This window comes from Hemiscyllium ocellatum, chromosome 9, assembly GCF_020745735.1.
Source record: "Hemiscyllium ocellatum isolate sHemOce1 chromosome 9, sHemOce1.pat.X.cur, whole genome shotgun sequence".
In the NCBI taxonomy this organism is placed as follows: Eukaryota; Metazoa; Chordata; class Chondrichthyes; order Orectolobiformes; family Hemiscylliidae; genus Hemiscyllium; species Hemiscyllium ocellatum.
Window position 1 is genome coordinate 73618504 of NC_083409.1, and position 13708 is coordinate 73632211.

General features: G+C 39.5%; 1 protein-coding gene across 5 annotated transcripts in view; it reads right to left on the reverse strand.

Annotated features, from left to right (window-relative positions):
* tut4 (terminal uridylyl transferase 4) overlaps positions 1-13708 on the reverse strand; it is a 103990-nt gene that overhangs the window by 5574 nt on the left and 84708 nt on the right. For all 5 annotated transcript variants that reach the window (XM_060830468.1, XM_060830466.1, XM_060830464.1 and 2 more), the window contains 5 exons: positions 12691-12868; positions 4118-4165; positions 3944-4026; positions 2370-2485; positions 1458-1618 (listed from right to left, as the gene is read on the reverse strand). In XM_060830468.1, the coding sequence (XP_060686451.1) occupies positions 1458-1618; positions 2370-2485; positions 3944-4026; positions 4118-4165; positions 12691-12868 (586 nt within the window). The remainder of the gene's footprint in view (positions 1-1457; positions 1619-2369; positions 2486-3943; positions 4027-4117; positions 4166-12690; positions 12869-13708) is intronic.

Below are 13708 nucleotides of genomic sequence, written 5' to 3' on the forward strand. Positions count from 1 at the left end.
TCTTGGAACTGGAGAAACCAGACCACAGTAGAGGATGGCATAATATTATGGGGAGCAAGTATGATTTTCCTGAGCAAAGGGAGCCTCCAGATTCTGGAACTTCCAGGATATCCAAATTGAAGACGTAAGTGAGACTTTAAGAATGGGGGCCAGGATTAGATGCAGACATAGCTGTGTTGGTGGGGCAGTGCCCAGAGTGGCAACAAGAACAAATGTTACTGCTAGCAGGTCCCCCACATTTGTAGGAATGGCTGGATAAACTCTGGATTCGGTTACAAGTTAACTGTGCAGATAATGGATCATCGTTTCCCAGCGGGGAATTTGAGTATTTTGTAATGTTGAATGGTATTCGACATAAAAAGACAGCTGCATACCATCCATCATCCAATGGCCTGGCAGAAAGAGCACTCCAAACTTTGAAGGCAGGCTTAAAGAAACAGCCTACAGCTTCACTAGATACAAAAATGTTCCAGTTCCTATTTGATGATAGGACCACCCATCATGCAACGACAGGAGTAGCTCCAGCAGAATTAATAATGGGAAAGGCTCTGCACCAGGTTAAAACTAATCTTCCTGGACCTGGGGGCACTGGGTGAAATGGCATTGGGAACGCCCATGCCGGATACAAGACAGTTTCCTTGGGCGGACAAAGTTTGGAGTCGGAACTACGGGGAATGGTTCTGCATGGGTAAGAGGCATGGTTAATGTGAGGTCAGGTCCAATAAGTTTGGGTAGGTGTGACGGTCCTGAACAATACATGGACCAAATAACAGGTACAAACTTAGCAGAAACAGAATGTACCAGGCTCCCCGACAGCCTCTCCATCTGTTCTGGAACCCATAGGTTCTCGCTCTCTGTCAAGCAGTGAAGCTTTCTTGGAATCTGAGGTGAACACAGCAGATATCACCGCATTGATGCCTTTGCTTATGAAACACTCTGGGCAGAAGAGGTGAGTTACTGTGTATTACACGTCATCCTTATCAGAGGCAGAGTTGAAAGAACCTGACCCACTGCTAAAATTCTCCAGGGGTGCAAAAAACATAGCCTATGTCCTCAGACTCCAAGAGGGAGGGATGTAGTGATTGAAACAAGGTCAGCCAGATGGATCTCACGGAATATGAGTTCCCTGTTTGGGGCTGATAATCTGGTCTAATCAAGGAGCTCTAGCTGACAGATATAAATAGGAGTGTCAGAGGTTCTGTTACCTCTTTGAGAGCTGGGTCTGAGGGAACTCGATCAGTGTTAATGACTTGCCACAAGTAAATCAAAGGTGACTTGGTGACAACAGGATACTGGCCTCTGTGGAATTATTTTACATGATGTCACTGAAAAACCATATGTTAAAAGCACTTTTTCTTGAAGATTTTTAGGGCATAATAACAGTTCTAATCTTAACATATACACAAATACTAAAGTAAAGACAGATAATTATATTTTGGAGCAATTAATTTGTCTACCAGGCACAGTGTTATTCCTTAGTCGGGTTGTTCTGATTTCTGGACAGTCCCTTCTCATATGACTGGTGTCACCACAGATAAAGCATCGTTTTTCTCTTAGTTCTTTTTCTTCCTCCTTTGAATCTTTCTCTTCATCTTTCTCATTTTCTTTCTTCTTCATTCTTAACACAAAATATATTCAATCATTATTTATCATTCTTCAAAAATAATATCAAGCAAGGACAAACTTAAGGTTGCTTCCTGCCCTAGTTTTTGGCTGGTTTTATTAGCAAGTATTAAAATGTCAAAATATTAACAAACCATCAAAAGGTTTGATTATCCATATTTCTGGCATTTTTAAAATCCAGTATTACAGCGTTTATACTAAAATATCATAAGTAATTAATTCAAAGTATTTTCATGAGCAAAAATCAAAATTGTGGGATGGGGAAGGAAGAGAAAGAGGAAGACAGAGAGAGTATGGAGCAAGACAGTGAGAATGTAAAATGATAAGACAAATAAATCTTAATAATATTTTAAAGAGAAAGTTCTAAACATGCTGTTGGCCTTCAGAGCCTGGTTTTCATCTGTTTTGCATCTGGCAAAAATTAGAAATCCATGGTCCATTGTAATGGGCATGTCTTAGGTCAAATACTTCAGTTGGAAACTCCTTCAGTAAATCAAAATGTCACTTTGGTTTGATGGTAGACATTTCATCAGAATCAAAACTTGTCGGTTGAAATTCCAATCCAGGGTCATCGTACCTGATGTTATGTCCTCCTTCAGCCCTTTCTACTAGCCATCTTCATTTAACTAATTTTCTGTTGTGTGAACTTGCTGCCATGCCTTTTTGAATTAATCAATTGACTGCAAATTGGTTTCAGGTTGGCTGAAGATATAAAACAGTCTATATAAATGTAAATCATTTCTTACCTCCTCCTCTTTGGGCAGTCTTTCATGTAATGTCCAATTTTCCCACAGATACGACAACATCTATCATTTGGTGCCAACTCTCCATCAGTCAGGACTTTCGAATCAAAAAAGTAATCCTTAAGAGAAGTTATTTGTACAATTTCAACTTTATTGAGCATATGATTATGGTTATAAATTTAACGTATGGAAATACCAAGTTTGTTCAATGAGTGACTAATATCTAAAGGGACTAGTTCGAAACAGATTTATTTTATTTCAATTTTAAAAATATTAAGGGTCCAAGTTATACTTTCTTTAGTTCAAATTTTGTCCTCAATGCTGATTTCCATTTGTCTTATTCATTAGTTTTCTTCATTCTAATACGTTCTTTACTTACCAAGTCACATTTTGACACTTTCATTTCCTTATAGAACATAAGTGTAATAAGCCACCTCAATCCTACTCCATGATATTCTTATCTTACTCCTCCGTCTCAGAATGACTAACTTCCATCTTAACTACCCTGTTCTCTAACACTTCTCTCCAACTAAAATGTCTCCTAACCATGTTCATGACCGCTCCCTTTACCTCAGTATCTCAACACACTCACTATTTCCATCACCAACAAGACACCATCTCTTTCCAACTTCCTTGTCTTCCTCACCACCCATATCTCATCTCATCTTTCAAATGAAATCTTCAATGATAAGGAAATGACATTTTGTGCGTCTGTAATGCACCATTTATCTCAATAAGCAGATTTCAACGTAATCAATGACATCACCCTCCTCCTGGTTCCATTTTCAAATATCTTGAGTTTCCTTGTAGTCCAGAAAGAGGGGTCAGTCTTAAGATACGGGATAGGCCATTTTGGACTGAGATGAGGATTAATTTCTTCACTCAGAGGGTCTACTCATACCCATATTCCCTTTTCTATAATAATACAGCATCGTCAACTTTCTTATACAGTGTCAAATCCATAGAGATAATATATACACTATAATTTGAATCTTAAATACTATTTACAACATTGTTTTCAATATTGTTGCTAATAATTAATGACATTGAATTTATAGGCCACTGAGCCTAGCTAATCTATGACAGTTTTTATAGTTCAGATGAGCTCTTCATCCTACTTCATTGAATGCTATCTTCATATCCTTCTGGTTCTTGCTCCCTCATCTACTTTTCTAAAGGCAACAGTGATATTTGCATAATTGTTCCTTTTGGTGTAGCAGGTTCCATAGGTTACACGAAGAAGTTTCTCCTGAATTCTTTATTTGACTTATTAATGATTATCTTACATAAATTACCCCATTGCTCAACTCTCCTACAAATGTAAAAGTTGTCTTTAAGTCCATCTATCAAACGCCTCTTTCTTAACTTCCTTCGTGAAACCAGCACAGACAATCAAGGTTGGAAATAATTAAAATTAAGCTTACATTAATTTATCAAACAATAAAACTTATTCCTGTAGCACTGTAAAGTAACATCACTGGAATTCTAACAAAGAGAGTTTGCTGGGTTGACAATTATTATATTATTTATTGAACAAGAAAGAAGAAAGGTGTATTAAAATAAGTGCCTTTACATACTGTTTCCATGCCAGGATGTGGATAAACAGGTGTACCAAATAATCTGCGGCCATTTATAAAAGCCTTCATAATAAAGTTGGTCACTGCAAAGACAGCAAACATTGAAATCAGAACTAAGTTCATGCTTTGTTATGCAAAAAAAAATCTGAACAGCCAAAAAGTCAGAGGACTTACTTTTTCTTGAAACTCCAGCACCAAGATTGTGATTCAAATCAAAAGGATCTGGAAAACAAGTTCTGACATCAGAAATGAGGTAACAAGAATCCAGAGAAAGTATATTTCTATCAGGGTGAAAGGGAAGGCTGGTAAGTATAGGGAATGAAGGATGACTAAAGAAATTGAGGGTTTGGTTAAGAAAAAGAAGGAAGCAAAAGTCAGGTATAGACAGGATAGATCGAGTAAATCCTTAGAAGAGTATAAAGGAAGTAGGAGTATACTTAGGAGGGAGCTCATGAGGGCTAAAAGGGGACGTGAGATAGCTTTGGCAAATAGAATTAAGGAGAATCCAAAGGGTTTTTGCAACTATATTAAGGACAAAAGCGTAACTAGGGAGAGAATAGGGCCCCTCAAAGATCAGCAAGACGGCCTTTGTGTGGAGCCTCAGAAAATGGGGGAGATACTAAATGAAATTTTGCATTAGTATTTACTGTGGAAGAGGATATGGAAGATATAGACAGTAGGGAAATAGATGGTGTCATCTTGCAAAATGTCCAAATTACAGAGGAGGAAGTGCTGGATGTCTTGAAACGGTTAAAGGTGGATAAATCCCCAGGACCTAATCAGGTGTACCTGAGAACTCTGTGGGAAGCTAGAGAAGTGATTGCTGGGCCTCTTGCTGAGATATTTGTATCATTGATGGTCACAAGTACCAGAAGACTGGAGGTTGGCAAACGTTGTGGCACTGTTTAAGAAGGGCGGTAAAGACAAGCCAGGGAACAATAGACCGGTGAGCCTGACCTCAGTGGTGGGCAAGTTGTTGGAGGGAATCCTGAGGGACAGGATGTACATGTATTTGGAAAGGCAAGGACTGATTAGGGATAGTAAACATGGCTTTGTGCGTGGGAAATCATGTCTCACAAATTTGATTGAGTTTTTTGAAGAAGTAACAAAGAAGATTGATGAGGGCAGAGCAGTAGATGTGATCTATTTGGACTTCAGTAAGGTGTTCGACAAGGTTCCCCATGGGAGACTAATTAGCAAGGTTAGATCTCATGAAATACAGGGAGAACTAGCCATTTGGATACAGAACTGGCTCAAAGGTAGAAGACAGAGGGTGGTGGTGGAGGGTTGTTTTTCAGACTGGAGGCCTGTGACCAGTGAAGTGCCACAAGGATCGGTGCTGGGTCCTCTACCTTTTGTCATTTACATAAATGATTTGAATGCGAGCATAAGAGGTACAGTTAGTATGTTTGCAGATGACACCAAAATTGGAGATGTAGTGGACAGCGAAGAGGGTTACCTCAGATTACAACAGGATCTGAACCAGATGGGCCAATGGGTTGAGAAGTGTCTGATGGAGTTTAATTCAGATAAATGCGAGGTGCTGCATTTTGGGAAAGCAAATCTTAGCAGGACTTATATACTTAATGGTAAGGTCCCAGGGAGTGTTGCTGAACAAAGAGACCTTGGAGTGCAGGTTAATAGCTCCTTGAAAGTGGAGTCGCAGATAGATAGGATAGTGAAGAAGGCGTTTGGTATGCTTTCCTTTATTGGTCAGACTATTAAGTACAGGAGTTTGGAGGCCATGTTGTGACTGTACAGGACATTGGTTAGGCTACTTCTGGAATATTGTGTGCAATTCTGGTCTCTTTCCTATTGGAAAGATGTTGTGAAACCTGAAAGGGTTCAGAAAAGATTTACAAGGATGTTGCCAACGTTGGAAGATTTGAGCTACAGGGAAAGGCTGAACAGGCTGGGGCTGTTTTCCCTGGAGTGTTGGAGGCTGAGGTGTGACCTTATAGAGGTTTACAAAATTATGAGGGGCATGGATAGGATAGGGTCAGGGAGTTCAGAACTAGAGAGCATAGGTTTACGGTGAGAGGGGAAAGATATAAAAGAGACCTAAGGGGCAATGTTTTCATGCAAAGGTTGTATGTGAATGGAATGAGCTGCCATGGGATGTGGTGGAGGCTGGTACAATTGCAACATTTAAGAGGCATTTGGATGGGTATATGAATAGGAAGGGTTTTGGGGGGATATGGACTGGGTGCTGGCAGGTGGGACTAGATTGGGTTGGGATATCTGGTTGGCATGGACAGGTTGGACCGAAAGGTTTGTTTCCATGCTGTACATCTCTATGACTCTGTGACTATGACCTTGATTAAGATGACATTCGTTCCCTTTTCTTCATTCTATTGTAGAATTATTTAAAATTCATACTACCCACAGTCTAAACTTGAATTTTAAGATCTCAGAATATTCGAAGAATTTTATTGACACTTTAATCTGTTTCACCTTTCACATATTTCTCTTAAGTAGTAAGGCACCAATGTGAAGTTTCATTCATGATCAGTTAACAAAGCAATATAAAATATATTTGGTTATTTCAGCTGCAGACAATGGTGTGAAAGAAAAACCTGAAGAAAACACCCATCTACTTATTAACCACCATTTGGGAAACTGAAATATTTGACAAAATGTTAGGCAACATTATTATAAATGTTCATCAAAAAGATCAACTAAGAGGAGATAGTGATGGCACATGCTTTGTTCCAAGCCCTTTCCGATGTTAGTCAGATTGAGAACTAAAACAAACAGTGGTCAAGCAGAAGGAAAAAGAAGCTTCGGGGTATGACTTCAGTGAGTTTTCATGTTCTTGCTGGCTAACAAATGAACAGCAGAAGTAGAAATCCGCAGACAACTTTCCATCTTTCTGGGCAGGATATAGTATGTGAGATCTAATAATGGGAAATAATAGTCTTTTTTCAAAGTGTTTTGGTGAAAATAATCTGCTTGTTGATAAAGTGATACGTTCAACTCAGATTTTTCTCACTTCTACCATCTACCATACTGTGAACATAAAAGCAGGACAAAAAATGCACTTAAAAAGAACTGCTGTGGAAGCCAATTTATGTCCTGTCATATACTGAAAGGTTTATCCATTTCGGAATACTTTACCATAATAAAGCATTCTAATATACATCAGGCAAATATTATCAATTAAATATTAGAATTATGACAAACTTTATCATACAGTATTTAAAAAACATTTTAAAGGATAGAAGGGTGAAGGAGTTTCAGGAGGGAATTAGAAAAATACAGTTAACATGGAGGGTTACAGGAATGGAGGAGGTTAGGGATGAGATAGTAAATGGAGGAATATGAAGGTTGAATTTTACTCGACACCAGGTGGCAAGAACAAAGGATGTGGAGAGATGTTTGGGGAGGTAGTGGTAAAACAGTCCTGCCACCCAAGAAATGTACTCCATGGAGATATGCAGTCAATTTGTACATGTTGCTGCCCAGTTAAGATCCCTTTTGTGCGGTTGTGGGCATTTTATTGACTCCAGCCAACTTAGTATGGAGTTGGCCATGCTGCTGTAATCAGGTCCAGAAGTTCCATGTCTCAAGCAAGTAGGAAAGGCAACCGCCTCATGGGCCTGCTGCCTTAGCCCCAGACGTTTTACTCTATGCTAACCTGTTCAGTTGCTAAACTAGTTCAACTTCTGACTACTGAAGGTCCAGCATCTGTTTTTTTCAGCTGTTTTTTTCAAGGTGCTGAATAATGTTCCCTTGAAACTGCATAGCCTACTCAGAGAGTCTGTTGATGACACACTCTGTCCTCTGGGGCAGAGATTGACAAAGATTCACCACTCTCTGTGTGAATAAAATAGTGCTCGTCTCAGTCTTAAATTTTCTATCTCTTATTCTGAGATTGTCTCCCCTGGTTCTGAGATTCCCCCTAGATGGGGAAACAGCCGTCCTGCACCTATCCTGTTGAGCCCTCTAAGAATTATGTATGCTGAGATTACCTCATTCTTTTAAATCTCAGTGAATAAAGACCCAGTCTATTTGATCTTATCTCAAAGGAAAATTCCTCCATCCCAGGGATAGTTTAGTGAATCTTTACTTCACATGGTGTGTAGGGTAGGTACATCTTTTTATAGGTAAGGTGCCCAAATTTGTATACGATACTCCAGGTATTGTCTCACAAAGGTTCTATACAATTACAGTAAGACAACTTTACTGCTATACTCAAATCCTCTTAGAATAAACAAAACATTTCCCTTTTTAACAGTTTGCTGTAGCTGCTTGTTAACTTTCAATGACTCATGAATAAAGATACCCAAGTACCTTTGAAGTTCCCTGCCTTTCATCATTCAAGAAATACTCTGTTTATTCTAGCAAAGTGAATAGCCTCTATTTCTCCATATTGTATTTAATCTGCCAAATTTTAATCCACTCATGTAGCCTCTCTAAGTCCCCTCGAATCATCTTTGCATCCTCCTTACAACCCACAGTTCCATTTAGTTTTACGTCATCTGCAAATTTGGAGATACTACATTTAATCTCAACACCCACAATTTGACAGTTCTGAAGAAGACCTGTACTGGATTGAGACATTAACTCTGTTTCTTTCTCCAGATATGCTGCTAGACCTGCTGCGTTTCTCCAGCGTTCTCAATAGTTTATCAAAATCATTGATATAGATTGTAAATAACAAGGGCCTAAACACAAATCCTTTCTGTACTCCACTAGTCACAGCCGGACAACCAAGGAGTGTCTGATTTATTCATTCTGTGTGCAGTCTGTTAACCAGTTCTCAATCCAGTCAATTACATTCTTCACAATCTCATGTGCTCCAACATCTTGTGCGGAAACTTGTCAAAACATTTTATGGAAATCTAAATATACCATTAAAAATAATCCAATAGGTTTGCTAAACATGATTTCCCTTTCATAAACCTATGCTGACACCAAATCCTACCATTATTTTCTGCTTGCCGGTTATTACATCCTTAATTATAGATAAAGGCATTCATATGACTGACAGTAAATCAACAGGTCAGTAATTCTCTATTTTATCTCTCCTTCCTCTCTTGATATGCCTCCTTCCAATCAATAGAAATCATTCCAGAATCTATAGAATTTTGAATGATGACCATCAATATATCTACTATTTCTATTGTCAGATACAGGTGACTTATAAAACCATAAGACAAAGGAACAGAAATTAAGCTATTCAGCCCATCGTCTGCTCTGCCATTCAATCATGGCTGATAAGTTTCTCAACTCTGTTCTCCCACTTTCTCCCTGTAACCCTTGATCCCCTTGATAAGCACAAACCTATCTATCTCTGTCTTAAATATACTCAATGACCTGGCCTCCACAGTTTTCTGTGGCAATGAATTCCATAAATTTATCACTCTCCAGCTGAAGATGTTTCTGCTTACCTCCATTCTAAAAGGTCTTCCCTTTACTCTAAGGCTGTGCCCTCAGGTCCTCGTCTCCCCTACCAATGGAAACATCTTCCCATGAGTCTACTCTGTCCTAGCTGTTCAATATTCTGTAAATTTCAATGAGATCTCCTCTCATCCTTCTAAACTCCATAGAGTATAGACCCAGAGTCCTCAAACATCCCTCATATGTTAAACCTTTCTTTCCTGGGATTATTCTGGTGAACTCTTCTGGACCCACTCCAGGGCCAGAACATCTTTCCTGAGGTTTGGGATTCAAATTGCTCAAAATACTCTAAATATGATCTGAGCGGTGCTTTGTAAAGCCTCAGAAATATATTCCTGCTTTTACATTCTAGGCTTCTCTAAATAGATGCCAACATTAGATTTGCTTTCCTAACTACTGAGTCAACCTGCAAGTTCACCTGAAGAGAATCCTGGACTAGAACTCTCAAGTCGCTTTGCATTTCAGACTTCTGAATTTTCTCCCCATTTAAAAAATGAGCCATGCCTCTATTCTTCCCACCAAAGTGCCTAATCTCACACTTTCCCACACTGTATTTCATCTGCAACTTCTTTGCCCAGTCTCCTAACTTGTCCAAATCCTCCTGCAGCCTGCTCGCCTACTCAATACTACCTGTCCCTCTACTTATCTTTGTATCATCTGTAAACTTAGCCAGAATGTCCTCAGTTCCTTCATCTAGATTATTAACATATGAAGTGAAAAGTTGTGGTCCCAAAACTGATCCTTGTGGAACACCACGAGACACTGGCTGCCATCCTGAAAAGGACCCTAACTGCTGGACAGCCAATCTTCTATCCATCTGACGCCATGGGGCCTTATCTTCCTCAGCAGCCTTCTGTGCGGCACCTTGTCAAAGCCTTTCTAGAAGTCCAGGTAGATAACATCCATTGGCCCTCCTTGGTCCAACCTGCTCGTTACCTCCTCAAAGAATTGTAACAGATTTGTCAGATATGACCTCTCCTTGATAAAACCATGCTGACTTTGCCCTATTTTACCATGCACCTCCGAGTATTCAGAAATCTGATCCTTCACAACCGACTACAAAATCTTACCCACAACTGAGGCCAGACTAATTGGTCTATAATTTCCTGCCTATTGCCTTACTCCCTTCTTAAACAGGGGGTTACATTAGCAATTTTCCAGCCATTTGTAACCCTCCCTGGCTCCAGTGATTCCTGAAGGATCACCACTCATGCCTTCTCTATCTCTTCAGTCATCTCCTTCAGAATTCTGTGATGTAATCCATCTGGTCCAGGTGATTTATCTACCTTCAGACCTTTCTGTTTTTCTAGTACTTTGTCCTTGATGATGGCCACCATACTCACCCCTGCCTGACCCTCTTGAACTTTTGGGATATTGCTCATGTCTTCCATCATGAAGACTGATGCAAAGTACTTATTCAGTTCCCCAGCCATTTCTTTGCTCCCCATTACTACTTCTCCAGTGTCATTTTCTAGTGGTCCAACATTTACCTTTGCCTCTACTTTGCCCTTTATAGATCTAAAGAAACTTACAGTCTTCTTTTATATTACTGCCTAGCTTGCCCTCATATTTAATCTTCTCCCACCTTTTTTTTCTCGTTGTCCCTGTTGGTCTTTGTACGCTGCCCAATCCTCTGACTTCCTACTGCCACATTATATCCTTTCTCTTTTGCTTTTATGCTGTCCCTGACTTCCCTTGTCAGCCATGATTGTCTCATCCTTTCTTTAGTCTGCTTCATTTTCCTAGGGATGAATCTCTCTTGGTTACTCTCCTGTTTCACTGTCTTTCCTGCTAGGTTCCTCTCCCAATCAATTCTACACAATTCTTCCCTCATTCCTCTGTAGTTGCCTTGATTCAATTGTAAAAATGTTACATCTGATTCTACCTTCTCCCTCTCAAATTGCAGAGCAAATTCTATATTATGGTCACTGCCTCCTAAGGGTTCCTTCACCTTTAACTTCCTTATCAAGTCTACCTCATTACACATCACTAAATCCAGAATTGCCTGTTCCCTAATGGACTCCACCACAATCTGCTTCAAAAAGCCATCTTGTAGAGATTCCACAAATTCCTTATCTTGCGATCCACTACCAACCTGATTTTACCAATCGACCTGCATATTGAAATCCCCCATGATCACTGTAATCTTGTCTTTCTGAGACACCTATCTCCTGGTATATCTTGTGCTCCAAATCCTGACTACTGTTTAGAAGCCTGTACATAACTCCCCTTTTTTTTTAAACCTTTGCAGTTTCTCAACTCTACTCACACAGATTCTACATCATCTGACTCTACTTAGTTTCTTACTATTGATTTAATTTCATTTCTTACTATTAAGGCAATCCCACCTCCTCTGCCCACCTGTCTGTCTTTTCGATGGGATGTATATCCTTGGATATTTAGCTCCCAATCCTGATTCCCTTGCAGCCACGTCTCTGTGATGCCTACCATGTCATACCTGCCAATTTCAGTCTTCCAGCACAAGCTCATTTACCTTATTTTGTATATTTTGTGCATTCAGGTACGACACCTTCTGTCCTGTGTTAACTGTCCCTCTTCTCTTTGTCTTTCGTTTATCCAGTGTGCTTGAAGTTTTATTCCTAACCCTTTCCAAATACTCTGTCCTATTTTGTGTGCTGGAGATGTTAATAACCTCTCCTGGGTTCACCTATCCTTTCATTTTTATCATGTTTTTTCATGCAGTTGGATCCACTCCCAGAGATGTTAACCTGTTGCTTTTACATTGACCATTATACGCCTTGGAGTTTTACCTTTCCCTTATCTACGTTAAGTCCCATTAATTTCTCTCATGCTTTTTTAAAAACTAGTATTAACATATTAATGATTCTTGTTTATATTGGTCACTCAGTTCTCCCTTATTTCTGGGTTTTATTAGTATTATCCTACATGAAGACAGGTACAAAATATTTATTTAGCTTCTCTGCCATTTTCTTCTTCCTCAATGATCATTATAGCACAAATGAATGCCACAACCCTTCAGGAGATAGGAATAGGGGAACAGAACAACCACCATAAATTGAGGGATGTAGGGTAAGGTTGTGAAAGGATACCGGGCATACTGGTGCATCTAGTTTTATTATTATAATAATAATAATATTGAGAGTTGTTGCTGAGTTTAAAAGGACAGAACAAAAATCAAGCTGCTTATACTGTACAGTCAAAGCGTGTAATAAAAACAGGCAATCTGTACAAGAGTACAACATCTTACCGCATGCAGGATTTTAGTTCCAAAATATTGCATGAAAAATTGCCCATGGAATTAGTCATGTTATATCACCTTAAGCAGATAATCAATAATGGAATTTATGCATTAAACAATATACCTTCTATTGCAATACATTTTGAAGTCCACTGCTTTTCAAATGTTGTTAAAAGCTTCTTCTGTCTGATGCAGATAACATACTCCTTGAAATCAAATTCTTCAGTGTAAAATCGCAATAGGCCGAGCCAAAGTTCACCCACAGATTCTTTGTTTGTCCCAAGTTCAGGCAACTTTTTCTTCTAAAACATGAGAATGAATATTTTAAAAAGATACTCAGTACTGGATGCGAAAAGATACTCAGTACTGGATGCACGGTGGCACAGTGTTCGCACTGCTGCCTCACAGCGCCAGAGACCCGGGTTCAATTCCTACCTCAGGCGACTGACTGTGTGGAGTTTGCACGTTCTCCCCGTGTCTGCGTGGGTTTCCTCCAGGTGCTCCGGTTTCCTCCCACAGTCCAAAGATGTGCGGGTCAGGTGAATTGGCCATGCTAAATTGCCCGTAGTGTTAGGTAAGGGGTAAATGTAGGGGTATGGGTGGGTTGCGCTTCGGCGGGTCGGTGTGGACTTGTTGGGCCGAAGGGCCTGTTTCCACACTGTAAGTAATCTAATCTACTCTAATCTAAAACAAGATAACTAAAATAATTTAGCACAATTTCCCCAGATTGTAGAACTATTGTATTAACCACGACCAGTACATTTTTAACAAGGAAGGAAGCAGTTGTAAATCTAGTCCAGGAAATTAAGTGTTGAAGAGGTTAATTAGCATTGAAAAACATGAGTGGAACTTTAAGTGAAAGAAGTTCTGGGTCCTCTTGGTATATATCCTAAAAAACTGCATAGTCATTGAGAAAACTGGGGCTCTGGCCACACTCTTTCAAACATCCTTCCACATGGAAGCAGTGGCAGAGGACTGCAGAGTTTGTAACACTTGTGTTTAAGAAGGGAGATAGGAATAAGCAAGGTAACAGAGTGGTCAACCCAACAGTTATAGTGGATAAACATCTTGAGATATTAAAACAGGATAAAATTAATACTCAGAAAAAAATGGCTATTTAAAAACAGCCTCTATTCATAGAA